The sequence below is a fragment of the Cavia porcellus genome, unplaced genomic scaffold (genome assembly GCF_034190915.1).
Source record: "Cavia porcellus strain 051 isolate PalLab524CR breed Dunkin Hartley unplaced genomic scaffold, mCavPor4.1 scaffold_12, whole genome shotgun sequence".
NCBI lineage: Eukaryota > Metazoa > Chordata > Mammalia > Rodentia > Caviidae > Cavia > Cavia porcellus.
This window is the reverse complement of record NW_026947495.1, coordinates 66,096,115-66,119,693: the sequence shown is the minus strand read 5'-3', so window position 1 is coordinate 66,119,693 and position 23,579 is coordinate 66,096,115. Positions and strand designations below refer to the sequence as shown.

General features: G+C 38.2%; 1 protein-coding gene across 3 annotated transcripts in view; it reads left to right on the top strand.

The window, feature by feature from the left end:
- Positions 1-9,499: 9,499 nt before the first annotated feature.
- The window catches only part of Ccdc141 (coiled-coil domain containing 141), a 224,298-nt gene continuing 210,218 nt past the window's right edge, over positions 9,500-23,579 (top strand). The window contains exons 1-3 of one of the 3 annotated variants that reach the window (XM_063259378.1): positions 9,500-9,686; positions 16,032-16,263; positions 18,074-18,196. In XM_063259378.1, the coding sequence (XP_063115448.1) occupies positions 16,162-16,263; positions 18,074-18,196 (225 nt within the window). In that variant the 5' untranslated portion in view covers positions 9,500-9,686; positions 16,032-16,161. Of the gene's footprint in view, positions 9,687-14,584; positions 14,728-15,880; positions 16,264-18,073; positions 18,197-23,579 lie in introns of those variants that run through there. The other 2 variants (XM_063259379.1, XM_063259380.1) reach the window with 2 other exon arrangements.

The following is a 23,579-nucleotide window of genomic DNA, read 5'->3' as shown; positions in this document are numbered from 1 at the left end:
ACTTGGCTTTTGTCTTTGTTTTCTGTTAGTGGGGGTTGAACCCAGAGACTCTCACGTGGTGGAGATCTATCACTGGCAAGCACTTCCAGCCAAGATGTCAATTTTTTTTTCCAAAGCTGAGGATCAAACTCGGGCCTCGTGCATACCAGACAAGCACCCTTACTACTGAGCTACATCTCCTTCCCAGGAGGTTCTTTTTAAGTCAAAAATATGTCTTAAAAAACATGAGAACAGAGTTAGCCACATTTAAAATAACAAAATCATATTCTAACAATAATAGCAGCTCTAGAATAGATACCAGGAATTTTGGATTGCTGGAGTTGGGAAATTGGCAAATACAGTCAAGTACATTTGCATGATAACATAAGCGGAAGAATATATTCATACTAATTTCTTTTACATGTCACAGTATCCACCACACCTACTTTATCCACTATGCACTTGACACATGAACTATGATTGAAAATATGTGGGTACTTAAACATCACAGTACAATATGCATCGCTATTAACCCATCTCAAAATGCTCTCCAGCTTCTAACGCTCTTTCCCACTGTTCTTGCCACTTTGTGAAGCAGTTAGAATTCTTGGATAGCTATCTGTTGTTGGACTCTTGTAGCTAACTCAGTGTCCTGAATCAGTTCAAAATATTTGCTGTTCATAGTCATTTCAACTTTGAAGAAAAGCCGGAAGTCTCATCCTGCCAGATCAGGTGAATAAAGTGGGTGAGAACACACAAAATGATTTTACAGTCTTGCTTTTCCATTGACTGACATTTGGCAGAAGCATGCACTGTATTTTTTAACACACATTGCAAAAGGCATGAAAGAGAATTTCCCGAAGTGCTTCAGAAAGTGACAAGTAGGAGGGGATAAATGTGTTCAAAGCAAGGGCACTTATATTGGGATGGAGTTGAATGGCAGAGTGTCTTCACTGTAAAACAAAACAAAAAAACCTTTACATTTCAAGCACCATCTTTTTTAAATTTTATTTTAAAGAGAAAACAGATACAAAATTTCAAAAACAAGATAATAGACAATGACTAATATATTTTATATTGTTATCTTCAAAATAGTTGCCCAGATTACAAAATACAGGTATAAACAATATAAGCACAAACTTTCTTTTAATGAACTAAAAGCAGTATAATTATTTGTTATCTTCTCTCTATATATATTTTTTCCCCTTTTTAAATCTTTTCACCCATTCTTTTATTTTTAGGTTCTTTACTTTTGAGCTATTTCTTTCTCTTTCACAGTATCTATTGTACATTTTGAGTTTTATTTACATTTTAAGTTTCTTACCCTAAGGAGACAATACAATATTTACATATGTGTTCATCTGGTTTATTTCACTTACAAGTATGGACTGTAGTTGCATCTATCTACCTATTAAAGCCTTGAGTTTATTCTTTATAGCTGAGCAGTACTCCGTTATATAAAAATACCACATCTTTTTAATCCATTCCTCTGTCATTGTTTCCAAGACTTCACTATTACAAATTGTGCTGCTATAAACATGGGTGCATGTATATTTCTGTGGTATGATGTTCTTAATTAATCTGGCAAAATACCCAGAAGTGGAATAGCTGAGTCGAATGGGACCTCTAATCCTAGTCTTTTGAGGAATCTCTACACTGATTTCCACAGTAGTTTTAACAGTCTACACTTGCACCAACAGTGGAGAAGCATTCCTTTTTCCCCACAGTCCTGCCAACATTTGTTACAGGTTGATGTCTTGATGTTGGCCATTCTTTCCGGAGTGAAATGAAATTCCAGTGCTGTTTTAATTTGCATTTCTCAAATGGCCTATGATGTTGAACAGTTTTTTCATGTATTTATTTGCCATTTGTATTTCTTTAAAAAATATAAAATTGATACAGAATTTCAAAAATAGGAAATTAACACTAGTTAATATATTGCATATTGTTATTCTTAAAAGTAGTTGCTCAGGTTGTTAGATTTAGGCAAGAAAAATGATCAAATATTGAGAGCACAAACTATTCTTGGTGAACTTACAGAGATTAGTAGTATAGTTATTTATCTCATATATATATATATATATATATATATATACAAACACATATACAACTATATACTTTTCCCTTCTTTCTTTTTCTCCTTTCCTCTATCCTAGTTTTTCTTTCCTTTTGAGCACTTTCTTTCCCTTTCATTTTCACAGTATCTATTGTACATTTTAAATCTTACTACTCTTTTTTTTTACACTAGAGAGACTATTTAAAAGTATGTGTTTGATTTATTTCACTTAGAGTATGGTGTCAAGTTGCATCCATTTACCTATAAAAGCCTCAAGTTTACTCTTCTTTATGGCTGAACAGTACTTCATTATATAAAAATACCACATCTTTTTAATCCATTCCTCAATTGATGGTCATTTGGGTTGTTTCCAAGACTTAGCAATTATAAATTATGCTGCTATAAACATGGGTGCACATATATCTCTGTGGCATGATGCTTTCAGTTCTGGGAAAATGTTCAGAAGGGGATACTTAGATTGAATGGGACCTCTAATTCTGGTTTTTTGAGGAATCTCCACACTGATTTTCACAGTGGTAATACCAGTCTACACTCCCACCAACAGTGGAGAAGTGTTCCTTTTTAGCCACAGTCCCTCCAACGTTTGTTATTGGTTGATTTCTTGATGGTAACCATTCCTTCTGGAGTGATACGCAATCTCAGTGTAGTTTTAATTTGTATTTCTTGAATGACCAGTGCTGTTTTAATTTGTATTTTTCAAATGACCAGTGATGTTGAACATTTCTTTATGCATTTGTATGCCATTTGTATTTCTTCATCTGAGAAGTACATGTTCATCTCAGATGCCCATTTTTGGATTGGGTCTTTGTATTTGAGAGGGCTGATGTTTTTCAATTCTTTCTATGTTCTAGATATGAAGTCTTTGTTTGAGAGACAGTAGGCTAGGGGCTGGAGATTTAGCTCAGTGGCATAAGCGCCTGCCTTGCAAGCAGGCAGTTGTGAGTTCGATCCCTGGTACCGATAAAAAAAACGAGAAAGACAAAAAAAAAAAAAAAGAGAGAGAGACAGTAGACTAAAACATTTTCCAATTCTGTGAGTTTTCTTTTCATTCTGTTGGTGATTTCTTTTTTTTAAATTTTATTTAAGGAGAAAAAGGAAAAAACAGAAAAAGGGTACAAGTTACACAGAATTTCAGAAAGAATAAACAGTAGGAAATCACTAATTAATAGATTACATATATCTTAGAAATATTTGTTCAAGTTACAAAATTAAAGCATATAAAGTGGACTTTCAAACAATGAGACTGCAAATAGTTTTGTTCAATGATCCAACAAAACTCAGTAATATGGTTACCTATCTTATACACGTAAATATATATGCAGTTATAACCTTTAAAGCACTTTCTTTTCTTTTCTTTTGCACAATGACAATTACACATTTTGGGTTTTATTACTCCTGCAGTTCTTATTACTTTTTTTTGAAGAGAGTAAAACCAAATGTGGCATAATAGAAGAGAGTCAGTCAAATCAAAAGGATGGGCATAATAGATAATGTAAAAACAAAATACAAGGTGATCAACAATGGTTACTATACTGCCTCTTGTTATCTTAAAAAGAATTGCCTATATCATCAGTTATAATAAAATTGAACAAAACAGTAAAGAATAAAACCAAAACATTGGAGACATTACAGGACTTTAAAAGAAGATAATAGTCAACCAGAATGGGCGTCATAATGAATCTTACTGTCTTCACAGTTGTTGCCTATACTTTCAAACTTGGTACTATCAAGAAAAGCAGAATAGAGGAAAATCAGTCAAAACAAGATGGTGAGGGCAATATAGGGTTTCAAATCAAGTTAATGGGAAACCAAAGTGGGTTACTATAATGTATCCTGCTATTTTTTATTTATTTTTCCCTTAATTAAAAAGATAAAAATAAAAAAGTAAATAATTAAAAAAAAGGAGATTGAGACAAAAAAGGGCATAACAAAAAAAACAGCACAGGTCAAAGCATAACCATTTAAACAAAATAGTGTTTCACCACAAGATATCATGACATAAAAGTAGTTACCATAGTGTCTCTTTCCTTGAAATCTTTGAGTATAACTTCGTATACTGTAGCACCAAACATATCAAGACAATGTAAAACCATTCAAGAGAATGACATTATTACAGGGTATTTAGAACCAACTATCAGAAAATGAACAATGGTTTCTGTATAATCTCCTTGTCTATAAAAGTTTTTGCTTATATTATCACATATAATAAAATACAATAAGATACAACCTGTTAAGACCGATGGTGACAGAAGAATATAAGCTTGATGGGACTTCAAAACAAGATGCTACTAAATCAGCACTAGCTATTATAATGTCTTATTTTCTCCAAAATAGCTGTTTCTACTATCCAATCTTCTCTGCTCATTTCTGTTGAGATCTTTTTCTGTCGTTTGTTGTCAATTTGTCTTGTTCATTTCGCTTTCTGCTCCATTCATTGTGGCCTCTCTGCCACTGTTTCTGAAATCTTGGTATTTTGCTTTTTTAGACTATCCTGCAGTATTCTCTGTAGAGTTGAATTGGTGGTTGCAAATTCCCCTAGTTCCTCTTTATCCTGGAAGCACCTTGTTTTTTCATCAATTTCTAGAGATAGTTGTGCAGGATATATCAATCTTGGCTGGAGGTTATTATCTTTCAAAGCTTGAATTATTCCCCCCCCACTCTTCGTGATTTGATGGTTTGTGTCGAGAAGTCTACTGTAATTCTGATGGGTGTTCCCTTGTAAGTAATCTGTTTCTTGTCTCTGATGGCTTTTAATATTCTGTTCTTATATTGGATTTCTGGAATTTGATTATTATATGCCCGGGTGTAGCTCTGTTTGGGTTGTAGGTGGCTGGGGTCCTGTATGCCTCATACATCTGAGTATTTTTACCTTATGCTAAATTAGGGAAATTCTCCTGGATTATTTCTGTGAATAGCTTTTGTAGTCCATTTGTTTGTGTCCCTACTTCTTCTTTTATGTTCTTAATTCTTAAATTATAGATCCTCTTATCTTCTAGCCTTTGTATTATTGCTGTTTGTTTTCTTGTTATTTTTAAGAAGTTTTTTCATTTCATGCTCCCACATTACAAATCTGCCTGCCAGTTCAGATAACCTATCCTTAGTTTCTTTCAAGCTGTTATGCCAGCTTTCAATAGAGGTTTTAGTTTCCTGGTAATCTCTTTGAACATGCTTCACATATTCTATGCTTTCTCTATTTTCTCCATCAAACAATTCTCCCCTCTTTTTCTGTTCTTCCATTCCACCATCTGTTTTTTCTTGGGTGGTGCTTAGCATTTCTCTAACTATTCTGTTTATGTCTTGCTTCAGGTCATTAATAACTTCATTCCTGAACTTGTCTATGAGGCTCTGGAGATAGCGCTTTATGTCTATTGGTGCCGTGTCTGCTATTGCATGTTTCTCAGGATTGAGGGCCGAGGACCCTTTCTTGTTGCTCCCTCTTCCCATATTCTTTGTTCCTTATATATAAGCGTATTTAGGAGGCTCAGCTTCCTTCCCTGTTGGCCACAATCTGTTTGAATTGTGCCAGCTAGGTGTTCCCGCCCACTGCAGCACACCAGGGAGACACAGACCTGGTAGTTTAACTTCTTCTTTTCCTATTCTTATTCTTTTTATTTCTCTCTTTTATCTACTTAATTCCAATTTTCTGTAGGGTTTTTATCATAACAAGTATTGGATTTTATCAAAAGCTTTTCTGCATCTAATGAGATGATCATGTGACTTTTGTCTTTGGCTTTGTTAGTGTGGTGTCTTACATTTATTGATTTGTGTATGGTGATCCATCCTTGAATTTTTGGGTTGCCATTTATATTTCTTCATCTGAGAAGTGTGTATTCATCTCCAACGCCCATTTTTGGATTGGGTCTTTGAATTTGGGGGGGGTGAGTTTTTTTTCAGCTCTTTATATGTTCTAGATAAAAGTCCTTTGTCTGAAGTATGGTTGGTTAAAATTTTTTCTACTCTGTCAGTTTTCTTTTCACTCTGTTGGTGATTTCTTTGAGGAGCAAAAGCTTTTTAATACGATGAGAACCCAGTTGTTGATTCTCTGATGTATTTCCTGTGCAGTTCAGTTTTTGTTCATGGACTCTGTGCCTACCCTTATGTCTTCAAGATTTCTATCTCTACTTTCTTTTCCAATGGTTTTTGTGTTTTTCACATCATTTTAAAAATCATTCCTTGTATTCACAACCTTGTTCCAAAACTCTGAAGATAAAGGATCTGGGAGAAAATGTGAATGAGTCAATTGCAATCCTTGATACTCTTGTCTTTTTAATCTCATGTTTAAAATGTTCTCAGAAGAAGACCACCAGTTCTACTAATTGTCTACACATAGGAACCGTTGCATTTATGGAGAAGTCCTGTACTCATAACAGAACCAGGCTTTCCTAGAATCCGTTAGAAGAGGAATATACTATCCCATCAAAAATGATTAAGATAGGATTGGTTCCTTTCTTCAGATACATTATGGATTAAACAAGCTTCTATAGGATGATACACTAATAATTAATGTATACTTTAATGATAGTACTGTATGTTGCAAATTATGAACAATAGATCAACCAGTGGATTTTTAGAATTTATCCCTTTCATTTTTCCCATTTATTGTTGCTTTGTTCTAAGAAAATATTTAGAGCTCATAAATAAATACAGATCTCTTTAGTACTTATGATATGAACATATTATTTTAAAGAACAGTTGCATTGTAGACAAAGATAGAACTTATATTTTAGATCAGTACAGATTTCTCAGAATTCATCAATGCAGACAGCATATACTCAATATTTCGTGTACTTCCTTTGTATTTTATGGAACAAGATCATACCACCACTCAACTTTATTTTCTGCCTTTTAAAGCCAAATTTTTTCAATGCAAATTAAAGACTTTTATGAGAAATACTGCAATTATTGTCCTAGTGATTAGGAGAATTTTCCTTGGTTTAGATTTTGTTCCTCTTGTGCAATTTCGTTTTCAAAACTCATATCCAGAAGCAATTTTTGGTGCATTATATGAAGTGCTGATATGATCAATTTTTTTCCAAATAGCAAATATAAGCTGTCTTTCCCAATGATTTCTGATACTCCTTTGAAGTTATATTGAGTTTATAAGTCCATAGACCTATTTCCAGGCTAGTTAGTTAGTCTATTCTGCTGATCACATTTAATTTTTTTACCTGAACCATAATTCCTCCAGAATCACTTTAAAAATGTTTTTTTAATCAAGAAATTTTTAAAGTAATGTTGCATAGAAGCAGCTCTTTTCTACTGAAAAAATATATTTTAATGGCATATATAAATACAATCTCCATGGATAATTATAAATGTCTGTAGATTTATAGGGCTAAACATAAAGGTTTACATGCATAGAGCTTGTTAATATTGAAAAACAGAAAGAGTAAAAGGAATAGACTGTATTGACTATACCACATAGAGAACAGAAGTTGTACAGGATCCAGAGAAGAAAAGATGCAAGAAAAAAGAATGAACAGCAGGAAAATAGCACAAAAATAGAAGGAGAAAATAGAGATGCAACTGAAAATTTGTGAGACTAATAACAATTATTTACAGTATATTTTCAAGCAAAATAGTATATACAGTGGTAAATTTACATATAAAATATAGGCCTAACCCATGAGATCAACAAAGACATAAAAAGCCAAATGTTATCAACAATGAACTAATCACATTTGCTCCAACATGATGTTTCTACTTTGGAGCTAGCCGATCACGAACTGACTCCTCTGAAAGTTTAAAACAATTTATACCTCTCCTTCTTCAAGTTTAGGGTGGTCAGGTATTGTGTCTGGCATGCTTCCTAGCTGTGCTGCATTAGTGTCAAAGCGCTTCATGTGTGTATTTTGTCTTTTCCATTGGGAACACTAAGAATAGAGACAGATTTGTGTTTCTTTTGTCTTAGAGTTCCTGGTGTTTGTTTTCAGACTCAGGACTTGTCCAGGAGGTGGGAAGTGTTGGCTAGCTTAGTGATGGGATGTATGGACATCTGGACAATTTTTGATTTAACATCGAAAGAGCAGAGTTAATGCTCTGTAATATTAGAGGAGACCAGAAGGAAGTGGCTGGGTTCTTGTCTCATGCACTTCATAAACTCGAATATCTACTTAATTTCTTCTCAACTTTTCAATTCTTATGACAGAGAGGATAGTACAGGTTGTAAGCCTGCAGTACGAGGTCATTTAGAGAACCAACAAGACTAAGTGACTGCGTGTTTTACAGTTCTCAAGGGATCTGAGGAGGATTGTGCTAGGAAGGGGACTTAAAGTCCTGTACACAGAAGCCGAGGCTATCAGCTGTCCCTGCTTGTGGAAGCTCAAAGCAGGGGTGTGCCCAGAAGCAGAATCTAAACTCCCCACAACAGACTGGCTTTGCTTTTGAAGTCCTTCCTTTCTGAGGGTGGAATCTGTGATAGGAAAGCGGTTGGCTAGGGCGGTGTGAGTCAGGTGGGGTGGGGTAAAAATGACCTGCTACTTTTGTTTCCATTTTGATTTCCAGGTTTCTGTGAGGGTCTCCCATCTTGTTTCCTGTTTTTCTTAAAAAGCCTGTGCATGTGAATATCTTTTTTCCTGCAGGTGTTAGTAACTTCTTTATCCTTCCGGAAAGTCTCAGTAATCATTGCCTTTTATGTGGCTTTTATGACCCAGTTGAGAGATCTATTAACCAAAAACAGATTCCCACAGCGAAGGCTTCAGCAGAACTCTTATGAGGCTTGCTAGCTTGGAATGAGGATGTGAGTCGCAAAAAATTTAAAAAGTTACTTTTTAAAAACTCAGTTAAATTTTTAAAAAGCCCACAGGAGAATATATTAAAAATTTGCTTTTGTCATTAAATTGAAGCCATCGAACTCTCGGTGATACAAGAAACATCTCCCATGTACAGCCCAGAAAGCCCATAGCGTGACTAATAGCACTTGATCATCTGTGACAACCTGTGCATGTATGTTCACGTGAGTGTGCACACACACACGAATCTCTTGACTTTCTTGAAACTTCATATTGAAAAACCTTCTTTTAAAACTTTTACACCTAGTGCCTCATGCACGCTAGGCAAGTGTGTTTGACTAGCCCTTTTTCGTTTATTACTTTGAGACAGAGTCTTGCTAAGTTGCTCAGGGCGGCCTCAAGCGTATGATCCTCCAGCCTCAGCCTCTGAGCAGCTGGATTACAGGTGGGTGGCACAGTAGGTGGCTTTCTCTTTTTGACTCTACACTGCCTACTTTGAATAATAGCCATGCCATTTGGGGATATCTGATTTTTATGTTCTTGAGTTTTATATTATTATTCTTTCTTTGGAAAAAATTTACAGCTGCTGGGATAGATGATCGCTCCTCTGCAGTGTCACTGCTGGCTTCCCAAGCAGCTGAGATGTCTGCTGCTCTTGAGGCCTCCCTTGGGATTACTCTGAGATGGAAAATTCTCAGCCTCAACTGGAGTTTAGCAACAGAAAGGAGAAACAAAAGAAATCCAGTTTCTCAAAATCGAGTTGACTAAAACTCCTGTCTTTTCGTAACCATTGCCTGTCTTCTGGAGCCCAATTCTCAGGATGCTTCGTTACATCAGGAGGAGCTGTATCAGAGAGAAAACTCTGTTTCGCTGGACCCTAAACATGCAGCTCAACACAGGTAGGAAGCCTTGTGACTTAAAATTTTAAGGCTAAAATTTGCATATTAAAGTTCTTAGTGATTTTTATGAAAAAAATGTTTTCTGGCTTGAAGTGTTGTATACATTTTTCTCATTCAAAAAAACATTTGCCCAAATCGTCACTGGCCTTGTACACACTGTTCATTTTAATTTTGGTCTATACATATTTGACCTTTTCCTAGCTCATGTATTTCTTTATTTAGCTATTTTCCAAGAAAAGCTGTATATAATAATTGGAGAAATATTGATACCGTCTCACAGCTCAATTTTGGGAAAACGTAATTTAAAACTATAATAAGTTCAGGGAAAGAAAGGAAAGGGAAAGGACACAAAAAGAATTACATTGTGTTATGTACACATATCAGCTCCTTACCATGGATGTAATCCTTACGCATTACAAATGTACTAATGAAAATAAGATATCTTTAAAAACTGTGATAAATTCAGACGCCCTGAACCTTTTGACCAACTTAAGTATCTAAATTTGCTCATTTCATTGCATTATTCCGCCACCCCTGGTCCTGTAGATTGAACCCAGGACCTCCGCACTGAACTACATCCCTATATGCTCTTTTAATTTTTCATTTTGAGACGGGGTCTCTCTAAGTTGCAGAGTTGCAGAAGCCTGGTTGGAGGGCTGCCACGCCCAGCTTGGCATGTGATATGTGATTCTTCTTAAGTAAAAACAAGTTCCCATAAAGAGACATCCCAAAGCAGCCTCACGGCGTCATGTGAGCGTTTGTGTGGAATTCATTTGTGTGGAGCATTGGTGACGTGGAATTCATCGCACTGCCCTCTCACGCTCCTGACTCCTACCATCTTTTCTTCACAGTGGGGCTTTGCTTAGTTTAGTTTAGTTTAGTTTTGTTTTGTTTTCCATGTGAAGTCAAATGACATCATTCTTTAGATGTAAACCCTGAAATAGTTTCCCATCTCACTCAGAATGAAGTCCAAGTCCTCACATTGGTTTCACAGTAGTTTTATCACGTAAAATTTGCCATCTTTTGTTCCTGATGGGGGACTTCAAAGTAATTATGCCAGGAAACCAAGTGCAAACCAGGGTTTGCAAAATGGGATCCCGAGGCTCCCACCTGAAGGCCCTAGGTCAACTAGGCACCCTGGTCTCTTGGTTTCCGTGATCCATTGCTGCATTCTTTCACAGTCCTTGCATAGCTCCAGTCACAGAAAATTACTGGATGCTTTTCCAATAAAGCAAGCATAAACCAGCTGCCTGGAATGTTCTTCCTGAGATAGCTGCATGCCTTGCTCTTTCATTTAATCCAGGTCTCTACTCAGATCTCATCTACTAGAGAGACCTTTACTGAGCCCCGCCAAAAATAGTAATCCCTCATTCAATCTTTCCTTACCCTGCCTGATCTTTCTTCGTAACACATATTATATAGCATATACATACAATATATGCACTTTCCTTGTATTTTCTAACTGATATCTCCCCAATCAGAATGCAAGCTGTACCAGTGGATGAACCTTGTCTTATATTGCTCTGTGACTGAGATCAAGAACACTGTTTTACACTTTGCAGGTATTTAGTACTATTTGATAAGTGAAGACATGAACACAGTCATGGAAGAATGGGTTACTGGCGAGAATTGGAGGCTGGGTAAGGGGAACAGAGCAAATTCCATTTATTTATGGATAGCAATTAAGTGAGATGTTTATAATCATGAAATAACTGAGAAGTACCAGGAAATGTATTAAGTGATATAAATAATGAACTGGGAAATTGTTGGCTACTGTGAATAGTTGAGGTGGCATCCTAGAAATGATGACACACTGAAATATGTTTGGATCTGATTAGTAGTGAAATGACTTACTTCTTGGTAATGTATATTGTGCCTTTCTGATATGTCTAATCCATCTGAGTTGCCTACCATATGTTTTAACTCAACTTAATTTTTAAACTTGAAAATTCATTAAAAAATTTGACAGCTACTAATTTACGAAAACCCTCAGCACACTGTCATCTCAGAAATAATAATTTGTTGCTATCCGAGCACCATATATGTGCCAGGCATTAAGTGTTTTATAGATATGATCTCTTTAGTTCTCCTGACAAACCTTGTGGTGCAAATTTTCCCACAGCCCCAAATTCACATGCAATGGAAGGCACAGAGAGTTGAAGGCAGGTTGATGGCAGAGCTCATGCTCCTCAGAGCCTCAGCTGTATTGTGTGACTGTTTGTTTTTATTGTTATTATTGTGGCCATTATGAGCTTACTATTCCTATTAATCTCTGTATCTCATAGAAATATCCTAATGGCACCCTCTGATTGCTCTGGCAAGTTCTTAATGTTACCTTTGTGATTCAGTGTTTTGAAACCACTAGGGTTGTTTTTCTTCTCCACTATTGATCTTTTTCTTTATTTCATTGTTTGTGGTCTGTTTCTTCTCACTGAAAGATCAACATCTAGAGGGCAGGGGTCTCTTTATTCTGTTCCCTGCTATATTCCTAATGCTTAAATGCTTATAGCAATGGTCAGTAGCTATAGATACAGGAATAAATACTGAATGAATGAGTTACATTAAAACAATCCATCATCCAGCATTTATAAGCACCAGTTCCATGCCTGCTATTATGGTTCACAGATTTACTAGATGCCAGCTCCTCTTCTAAGCACTTTCCATAAACAACTTCTGATCTCTACAACAACCCTAGGAGGTGACGTGCAAAGATCCAAAAGTGTTAGTTAGCACGTGGCTCTTCTCCATGAAGAGCTTCACAGAGTTGAGAGAGAATACGTATGGAAATGACACAATTAGAAAACAATATAAATGTCAAATGTCAGCATGTAGTTATTAAATTTTAAGTTCCAATTACAGTTTGAGGAAAAAGGATTATAGAATGACATTTTAACTTCTACAAGATGTTGATAATTCTTCATCTTGAGTTGGGAGGAATTTGGATGGATGGAGGTATGTGAGAGATGAATTTCCTGAAAGGATCAACTGAATTAAAGTAGCAAGGTGATCTTTGGGATCTGGGAGTAAGGATGTAGGTCACTGAGCAGGTAGAAAGGAGCCGTGCATGGATGGGGCTGGAAAAATGGGGCCAGCGGTGGCTAGAATCAGTTAATCACTGTGTGTGAATGTGTAGGCACATGTACCTTATTTATAAAATCAGGAAAACAAGTTGTTTCAACCTGATTATGTGAATTACATGGAATAAAAAGTAAGGTGTGTATTCCAGTTCCTGGCGTGTAATCATCAGTCACTAAATGGTTGCTATTATTACTACTGCTACGGGTAATAGCTGGGCAAGTTTTGCCTTAAATTTTTAATATGGATAATGAAACTCATTCTGAGTTATTTATATCAGGTCTATCTAACATGTCTTTATAAAGTGAAATACAGTTTAACCAAGAGCTATGTAGAAACATAAGCTGACCCTACCCATACTCCAGCAAGGAGGCGTCATGGCATAGTTTTGAAACTGAAAAATAATCACACAAAAAAGTCTTCAGATTACTAGTTTCTACATCATAAAAAAAAATGAACTGTTTTAAACTCTAAGGAACCTAGTCCTAGTTTTGTGATTCCCCATGGAGGATATTTCACTGGAATTCACTTTGTCTAAAAACAAGCATTTCCCAGAGGGGTAAACAGAGAAAACATAATAATCTGTGTGAGATCCCTCTAAACTTCAAAGGTATGGGAATGCCTTTCAGGATTTTGTTTTGTTTTGGGGTGTGTGTGTGTGTGTGTGTGTGTGTGTGTGTGTATGTGTGCGTGTTTGATGGAAGGCAGAGAATAGAGTAACTCCAAAAGCCTTTACTATTTTCACATTTAAAAATTCCATCTAAACATGCTGTACCAATTTCCTTAGTACAAATACATTCTATCCTAGTTATTTTCTGTGTACTGAGATCAGAAACTCAATTTGTTCTTAAATCTCATTCTAAATGAAGGAAAATATGTCAAAGTTATAGAGAAACTAGAAGTCGATGCAGAGGGCCGAGCAGCAGTTTCTGAGAGGGAGGAGAGAACTACAGAGAAGCGGGAACTAGTGGGAGGAAAAGCAACAGAAGAGGAGGGAAAATGATTTGAATCTGTTGCAGGTTTGAAAGCCAAGAATTTGAATTAAAAGATGTCACTTGAATTCGTACACACAGCTTGTTTGACTGCTTATGTCTACCAAAGTAGAAAACATTTTCTTTATGCAAGACCCAGCACCTACCCCATCTAATTAGCAGAAAGAACAGTCACGTGCCCGCGCAAAGGGCGTCACCTCCACTGCTGAATAGCTGGATTAATCTTCTAACAAACTCTGAGATATTTCCAGGTCCCTTTGCCCTTAAACCTTGAAATTAACCAGACTTTTCGCCACGTGCTCTCCCGTTTCTCCTCTCTTCCCCTCTCTCTGGGCCTGTGAGTTCAGAAGTTTCACGCTGTCCTTTGCACCCCTTACACAACTGGTCTCCTCGAGCCAGACTTTGTGGATGGAGTCCCTCTTTACTTAGCCTGTGAGCTTTGTAGCTGGTTGCCAAAACATCCCTTCCCCTCCTGAGGGCCTTTATGCAATCTGTGTCCCATAGTTTCTAAGCAATGAGGAGTAACTTTGGGTGAAAGTGCGTTGGGTGTTCTAAGTGCAGACCACTGTTTGCTGTCCTGGTTGGCAAAACACATAATGAGTTGAGCAACACTCGTTGGGCATTTTAGTTTAGGGTGTGAGTACTTTATGACACAGGTGTCAACTTCCGCTTTTTCTTGAGGTCAATTAGTTAAAAACTGGCGCAATCAGTTTGTTTTGGTCTATCAGCACCAACTACATACTTGCTCTGGTGGAGAGAACTTCCTGGGTTATTCCAAGGTGGCTGGCTCTCAGCGAGTTCTCTGCACTGCCATAAAATGACTGATTCATAGGAGTTCGAGAGAGCCGTGGCACTTGCTGTCCTGAGCTTCCTCCAACTCTCCTCTCTGGGCCCCTGGTGGAATTCACTCAGCAGAACTGGGCTGCCCGTGTGGTTTTCGTCTCACTGGAGCAGCAGGCAGGTCAGAGCACAAGGTGAGCATTGTGGCTACACAACTACAGACTGGCTGTGCCATGCCCTTGGAAACCAAAATAGCGGCTCAGCACCCAAGATTCGTACACACACACACATATGCACACTTAACAATATTAGCAGGAACCTCAGCAAAGCCAAGCTGACTCAGACCTCTAAACATCAGCCCTGAACCAGAACCTGAACATGCTTTGAAACTGAGCTAATAGTGGAGTGGACTCATTTAACTCTGTTAATGGCTATGTCCTCCTTTTGGGCTTTGTCTGAGAGATTTCCAGTGGTCCCAGCAGCCTTGGAGGTAGTGCCTGCCTGTGGGGTGTTTGCATCTGACCTCTGACCTGAAGTTCAGTGTTATTTTCAGCTGTTCTTTGACAGGGAATCCAACAGCTGCTGCTTAATACCACAGACGACTTGTGACACATGGGAGTTTCTAGCAATAGGCTTTATCTGCCGATCGTGGGCTCTGATCTGAAGCCAGTTATAATTTGCTCAGGGAGTAAAGGTGGGGAATAAAAACCAAGCCTGAAGAAGCCTAAGGTACAATATTACCCTTTACAAAGTTGTTGCAATATATATACTTTTAAACCTTTATCAAGTAAAACATATTTCTTGTTGCAATTAGAAAATAACAGCAAAACATTTGGCTTCCTAGTGATTGTGAAAACTGATTTGAAAATGCTATTCAAGGCAGCATAACAGTCACAAAAGAATCCTGAAGTGATAGGTATCTATGGATAAGTGGTGGTTGAAATATTTTAAAAATGTCCCTAAGAAATTTGTGGCTTTGAAAAGATGTGGTCATTCCACATAAATGTCATTTGGCAAAGGGCAGTAAGTTTTAAAAAATCAGATTAAAATAAAATTTTGTTTTCAAGAAACTTTGTGACTTAACTCCCCAATAAAAACCAGAACTTTAAAAAAAATGCATTTTTTAGTGGTTTTCTTAGCATGAAGGAGACTTGAGAAAAAAAAAAAACTTTGAAAAGTTTGATATTCGGGTCTATGACTTTCTGGTTTCAAAGTCCATAGTTACAACTGTTTAGTTTTAATGGTCAAACTAATTTGGGTTGTCAGGATGTATTTTTTTTTTTCCATTTGCTATCAATCATCAGCTGATAGGCAAAGAGCTCAAAGCTGTTCTTCTTGGTTCAGATAATGGCAAAAATAACAGGCTCTTAGTGTTACCATACTAGGGGTGTGGCTCTTTGTTTGCTCTCCTCTCTCTCTCTCTCTCTCTCTCTGTGTCTCTCATGATAAACTCAATGAGGTTGTCTATTTTTAACCTCCTGTACTTTCCTTTTGGCAGAGTAATCAGTGCGAGCAGAGCTCTTTCCCTGAATGAATCCAAGTAACCCTGCTGGTTGCCTTTTGAAATGACCAGCAGACTCTCTTCGGTGTAGAGGCTGCCCCAGGTAAAACTCTCCTTCTGAGAGACCATGTCCGTCCCAGGAAATCTTGGTGCAGAGCTTTCCACTACAACTGTCTGCTCAGTAGCCGTGCAGGCTGGAGACTCCAAAATAGTGATAGCTGTCATAAAGGTAAGCTAAAACTTTCCTTTTCTCTCTGTGGCTGTGGGCTTCTTGGCTGTGTTGATAACTGTAAGGAATATTGTACTCAGTCAGCAGGACACAGCACAGGCAAGATAAAAGTAAGAGGTCTTCTTAAGAGCATTCTTAGATTGGTAAATAAGAGAAGCTTCTACGAAGTTTTAGCCAGTTATTAGAGTTTTCTCTTTCCTTTCCAGTTAGCCAAAAAGCATGTACAGTGGTTTGATAGCAAACTTTCAATTTGGTTTTTAAAAGCAAGGCACATGTATCCAAAGGGTTGTGACTGCCAGTGGCAGAGGCTGGGGCACTATGCAATGCTTGTGATTCTTAGCGGGGGATGTGATAGAGTTGGAGCAGGAAGGTCAGAGGGTGGTACTGTTTTGACCATGAAGGAGCCCAGGGAACACCTAGTGAGAGGCTCTGGCATGTGCCCATGCAGCCGTGGTTTGGATGCGGCAAGGGCACCATTAAATCCTTGGCACGTTCATGGGGAGCAAAGACGCTGCCACTGAAGGCTGCAAACAGCATGTGTCAAATTTGCACTTAATGACACAGTGCTGAAGTCACTTGGGACTTAAGTACATGTTTTATGTCCAGCAATTTGCTCATTTGCAAACATGACCACACATCTTGAGGGTGAAGAAGATATCTGACTTTATTGCCCACGAAAACCTCTGAAGCATTACACTTGGGCTTTATGTAATTTACCACCTAAAGAATGTAGTGTTTAAGGAAAGGAGATCTGGCAAGCAAGCTGTCGTTCACCAGCGAGTTCCTTACCAGGACCCCAGCAGGCTTAACTGATGGCTTCTCTGGCCTTTTATTAAAGCAAAAACAACAAGACCTATTTAATTTAATTGCTGCAAATTTTAGGGCAATATGAAAATTCATAGTAACAACACAGAGCTGGGCATTGAATAAAACCATTCACCATGAAAGTGCAGAATGCAAAAAGCAAAATGTTTCTACTGAGGACAACTTGTCAGTGCTGTTGAGGGCTGTCCCTCAAATTAACAGGACCTCCGCTGACTACTTGCCCCCTAATTCTTCCAAAGGAGGTGGATGCAGATGAAAAATCTGATACAGCAGCAGTGAGAACTGATCGTTTGCAAATGGTTTAATGACACTCTGAGCAACCACAAATTTCAACAGTGAGGAGAGGAGGGGCAAATTCATTGTTTAAAAAGTTAACTTTTTCCTTAAACATGAAATATTCTTTGAGCAGGATAAAGAATAAGGCTCTTTTCATCTATGAAAATATCAAAGGTACACTGAACCTAAGAAAAGAACTTGAAAATTACACTGGGGACTCTTATTTTATCTGAATTAGGTTTGTGAGAATGTTCCCGTGTTGCCCCAGGCTCTTTATCTTACTGCCTTGTCCATATAAAATACACTTCAAGCTCCTTAGAGTGGAAAGATGGAAATTCTGTGTCAGATCCACAGTGGATTCTATTTTGCCCATATGGAATTTCACTACTTTTATGAAATTACATTTTTTATTATCTAACTTTGTACTATTCAATTATACAAACTCCTTATACGTGCTCCTTATTTGGGAATTTTAAAATTTCAAATCCAACATGCCAGAGAGAACAATTTATCATAAGAAAAAAGCAAGGCAAGGCAAGGATTTATAGTAGACTCGTTAGGTTCCAATTTAAGTAAGACCCATCTCTACAGGAAAAAAAACACCTCATTATATAACTGGAAATTAAAAAAATAAAGTTAAAAAGGAGAAGAGTGAAGAGGAAGGAACCAGAGGAACTAAAAGTGCATTTTATTTCATTTTTATTTTTAGTGTGGCAAATGGGTACAATTTCAGCTGGCTGAGTCACAGCCCAATCTTCTGGAAATTGGGGGCAGTCAAGATGAAACCAAAAAACTGCTTCATGACCATGAACTTCTTTTGGCCAAGCTCAAGGTAAGATAAAAGATAGGAAGCCAAGGCAAATTGCAGAGGAAGAAGCAGATGTCTGTGTCTTACATTTCTTTTCTTGATGCCTCTTTGGCCATGGCCGTCTTAATGTTGTAGCAGACAGAGAAGAAAAATCACTGCTGTTATGATGGACAAGCGTCAGCATGAGAAGAAAGTAATGAGATTTAAAAAAAGAACCTTCCCCTAATGTGAAAGAAAATGTGGCGATAATGTGTTCACTGTAGAGAAATTTAAAAAAATAATTATTTTTTCATGGTTGCGTCAGTGAACAAAAATACCCCTATTTTCCCATTCCATGCATTACACTGTCATGTCCCAACAACAGAGTGCAACCTTCTGCTGTTAATACCTTCTGCTAAGAATAATTTCAAGGCTTTGTATTTAAACCCTATTGAACTATCTGTTAGCTTTCTGTCACTGTGACAAAATACCTATGATATCAATTTAAAGAAGGAAAGGTATATCGTGGCCCACTGTTTCTGAAGTTTTAGTGGTCTCTTGGCTCTGTCACTGAGGATAGGTCTATGACAACGCAGAATGTCATGGTCACAGAGCTTGGCGGAGCAAACTGCTCAGCCTTACAGTGGCTGGGAAGCAGGATGGAGGAGACAGCACAGGTGGTTTGTACCCTCCCAGTGCAGGCTCTCAGTGACCTGCTTCTTCCCCCTCCAACCCACCTGCCAAAGTTTTCACCACCTAATGTTATCAGATCCTAAATCCATCATGGGGTTAATCTACTGGTGAAACCCTCAAGATGTAAACACTTCTAAAGCCCTACTTCTGAGTACTTCTGTCCTGGAGACTGGAGTCACATATGAGCCTCTTGGGGGACATTTTAGATCTAAACATTTAATTGTTTTGTAAACTCACAGGCAAACCGAATACGCAGCTGTTACATAGGCCATAGTTTTCTGATTGGGTGGTGATAAAAATACAGTGGACTCTTGAGTTACTACTGGTCTCACAATTGAACTACTTGGGTTACGACTAGAATTTTAAGCTTAACCTATGACCAGTGTCTTGAGTTATGTCAGCCACAAAGATTTGCAATGCCAGAAAAGTGTATGTAAGCATCGTCTGAGCCCAGGCACATGTGTTTGTGGCTGTGATTTCAGTCAGTGCTTTATATAAATGCTGTGATTGCTGCTATCAAAATGACCCCCAAAAAGCTAGAAAAGAAGTTAAGAAAGGGAAGGGTGATAAAGAAAACAATCACAGTGAAAAAGAAGGTAATTGTGGAGAAATGTGAGGGTAACATATGTTACCCTACAAAAGATGAAAATACCAAGCCACAAGCCTATGAAGGAAAAACTAACATTGCTATATACCAATGTGAGTGACCTCACAAGAAAAGGTGACCTCAAGATAAGGCCTCTCTTGGTTTGTCACTCTGAGACCCCTCGAGTGTTTAGAAAACATAAAGTCATGAAGAATAGGCTAAGGGTCATGTGGAGGTCTAACACAAAACCTGGGTAACAGGAGTGTTTTTCCTTGAGTGGATTAGGGAGGGTTTTTGTCTTATTATTAAATATCTAGAGGGCAAAAATTTGCCACTCAAGGCTCTCCTCATCATGGACAGTGCTCCTGCTCACCCATGAGATTTGGAAGAATTGGCTGAAGAAACCCCATGGTTCTTGAGTTCCTCTCACCTAAGACAACTGCTCTACTGCAGCCTGTGGACCTAGGGTTTATAGTTAACTTTAAGAAGCTGCACACCAAGGAATTGTTCCTGAAATGTTCAGATGATCTCAGATACAGATTTAACCCTTAACGAGTTCTGGAAGGAACGTTCCAACATCCTTTCTTGTGTGGGTTAACAGGGAAATTCTGGGCCAGGGTCTCTCTAAGGACACTGAGATCTGCCTGGAAAAAAGTATGGCCTAAAATTATTCAGGAGAGAGCCTTTGAAGGCTGTGTAGAGGAGCCTGAGCCTTCAATTGACCCTGTGATTAATGACATTGTCACTATAGCAGAATCTGTAGGCTTGCAGGTAGATTGTAGTGATGTGGAGGAACTGATGGAAAAATACTCAAAGCAACTGTCTATACAGGAACTTCAGCAACTTCTGGCTGAGTGTTATGGATTAAAAACTGGTGGTCAATTTAACACCACCTGAATTAAATCACCTTGGTACTGAGTGTAGACGGCCCACCTGAGGAAACTTGCCAGCATAAATAGAGAAGTGGAGAAGAAGAACAAGGCATTGTGGGTTTTCCTAAGTGTTGCTGGTTCAAGCCATTTGTTCTCCTGGAGGAGCTTGTCATGACTAGCTTCCCAAATATGAGTTTGACCATTATCATCAGAGGAGCTTGGGAGTTTGTTCGTGAGAGTAACAGTGGTTCCCTTTGGGAGAGCTGTGGTCCTTACATCAAGCATTGCTTCTTGGCTCCTGAAGGGAAGATGCATGCTCTTTAATCTCCAGGAGAAACTTGTCACACTGGCTTTCTGGCATATACTTGACTGTTCTTATTGTTGGAGGATAAGAATGGCTGTGGTACTTTTAGGGCAGCCCTGGTCCTTGTTTTGAGCATGACTTCTGGGCTCTAGTGTGGAACTCTCAATCTACCAGCTCAGCTCCTTCACCCTGCTGGCATAGTCTTTCTAGCTTCTGCTGCTGACCTTTGGACCTTTCCAGAACAGATCTTTAAAACACACTGGCGTGAGTCCTTCTGATGGACTCTAGACCTCCAGTGGGACTTGTGGGAGTCAGTGTCATGGGCTTGAGGTCTTCAGCTGGACTAATGCAGGACATTGCTGTGGCATCCAGGTCCTTGCCTGAATATTCTGGGTCTTTAGTGTTGTGGATAGATTTTCTGCACTTTCTTGTGTTTAACTCTGGGTGAGCATCATAAAATAATATTATACATTCTGTGTCCTGATTGTCATCTTTGGCCTCACAACCCCTGACTACAACACTGAAAAACAGCTTGCAGCTGAGGAGCTTTTTTTAGAGGAGGAGGAGTATCAACAATCAGTGCAGCAAAGGTCTTCTGATATAAAAGAAATCCTAAGATACATGGACAGAGCTGCAAGATTTTTGTGGAGAAGACCCACCCAGATAGACAAAGCCAATCTTTGCATTCATTTGATGATGACAATGGCATTTCATACTACAGAACAGTGTTAAAGACAGAAAGAGACAACTTTAGACCAGATTTTAGTTCTGAAAAGGTTGAAACCTAGTGGGCCAGATTCTCCCAAGGAGAGAAAGGTCACCAGAGAGCCAGTTTCCAGATGTTCTTAGGGAATTGGACTCTCCTTCCAAGCAACAACCACCTTCCATTTCATCTCCCCTTCCTGCAAGCCAAAGATGTCAACTTAATGGTGAATATGCAGTATGAAATTGTTGTTTCTGATAAGTTAGGCACATTTTATAATCTTTTGGTTGATACACTAGGAAAATTATTGATGTTTCTGGTAAATTATGCACATTATACAAACCTTTTTTAAATTGTGAAGATGTTAGTTGAGGAACGTTTAGGGGGTTCAGAACACATTATAGGTATTTCCATTATTTCTTATGGGAAAAATAGTCTTGACTTGCAACTGAGTTACAACCAGCCCTTGTGGATGAGCTGAGTTCATAAGTCAAGGTCCACTGTAACGGGTCAGTTAGATTGAGAAGTTGAAGAAAAAGTTGGAACTGAAGAAAGAGAACATTAGAATCAGGAGTAATTCCTGTTTGACAGCTCCTTGCTCTGATGTCTGGGCTCTGAGCTGTCTCTGCACGTAGTCATCCTTGGTCCTCGTAAGAATTATGTTTTGAAAAAAACATGACTGTAAAAAGGCACTGAACCAGGAATCAAATGACCTGTGTTTAGCTCTAATTGTGTCACAAACCAGAGTCATGTGACTAATAATGCAGGCTTTTCTTTTGACATTAAAAACCTGCATAAATGTAAACTCATCTTGAAGCCTGAGTTCCAAGAAGTGTGGAAACCTAGTACTTCCTCTCTATTCCTGCCCGTTACAGGAGGTGTGCTTTCTTGTGATTCCTGTGTCCTTAGCTGCTTCATATGCATCACCCCAAGTGCTGCTGAAGCTACATTTCAAACACTGTCTCTTCTCCAGTTCCCACTAATGGTCTGTGGCAGGCAGCATTTTCTGGTCCCCTGATGACTCAGTGATGGGAGTTGTCAGCAGTTCAGGTCTCCTCTGGCTGCCTGCTTTTTCCCTCATTCAACTCCAGAAGACAACTCCAGTAGGAGTACTTCCTTAGGGATGAAAATGAATGAATTAAAAAAAAAATTTTTTTAATTCACTATCGTAGCAGGCACACGGTTATTAATCTCCCTCAGAGTACCCCCTCACTTTCCACACATGTATCCTGCCATTCTTGCCGCTGAGGCCGTTCTGGAAGTCGTCTTTTATGAGTATTGTTACATGCACTATTGTCGCTGCCTGGATATCCTCAGTTGAGTGAAAACATTTATGTATGGTCATTGTGACTTCCAAGAAGAATCAGAAGTTGCATAGGGTCAGATTCACTGAATCAAGTGGATGAGAACACATCATAATGTTTTTATTTGATGGAAATTGCTGTAAATGTTTGCTTAATAGTGAGTGTTCAAAAATACAGTGAATGTTTAAAAGGTTTTTACAGTAAAAGACATATTGCCATGGATCCCGCAAAATACCCAAATATGCCCTCCCTGCTTTGAACACACTGCATTATTATTGATGTGTCTTTTAATTGTAATATATTTTTTAAAAAATTAAAACATGCAATGTATCTGCTCAAATTTTCATGTCTGAACCCACCCAGGAGATCAAATGGGAAGCAGTTTTACATTTAAGCGGATCCATCCCCCTTGAAAGTGCTGTGCTGGGTTCTAGTTTCTCAGCATCCTGTCCTTTTATTCCAGTGCCCAGGCTAGGGGCCAGCTACTTAAGTTCTCTGGACTTTAGGTTTTTATCTGCAAAATGAGGAGAGAACAGATCAGGGCTTCATATCCACTCTGGAGCTCACCCTAATGTGCCATGGAAACTGGGACCGTAATTCCTCCCTGCATATAGGTCTATGAAAATAAAGTCTGAAATAAAATATTCTTTTGCTTTCACTTAGGGCCTTTAATCTCCCATATTGGGTGCTATTATCAATCAGTCACTGAGCACCAAGAAATTTTAAATGACAAGATCAATCATCTTGCAGACTGAGCTGATTCTGACAATATACTTTTAAAAAGAAAAAAAAAGTTATTAAAAAGTCTGAAGTCAATTTCAAACTTGCCAACTTTTTGAAATTAAAAAAATTGTAACTTCCATCTTGCAAGAGGGCTTTAACTAATTTATTATTTATGATGCTGTTAGGATCAGCATAACCTTAACCTGTAGCGGAAAACTGGTGGATCCAAGTTAGCTTTAAGAT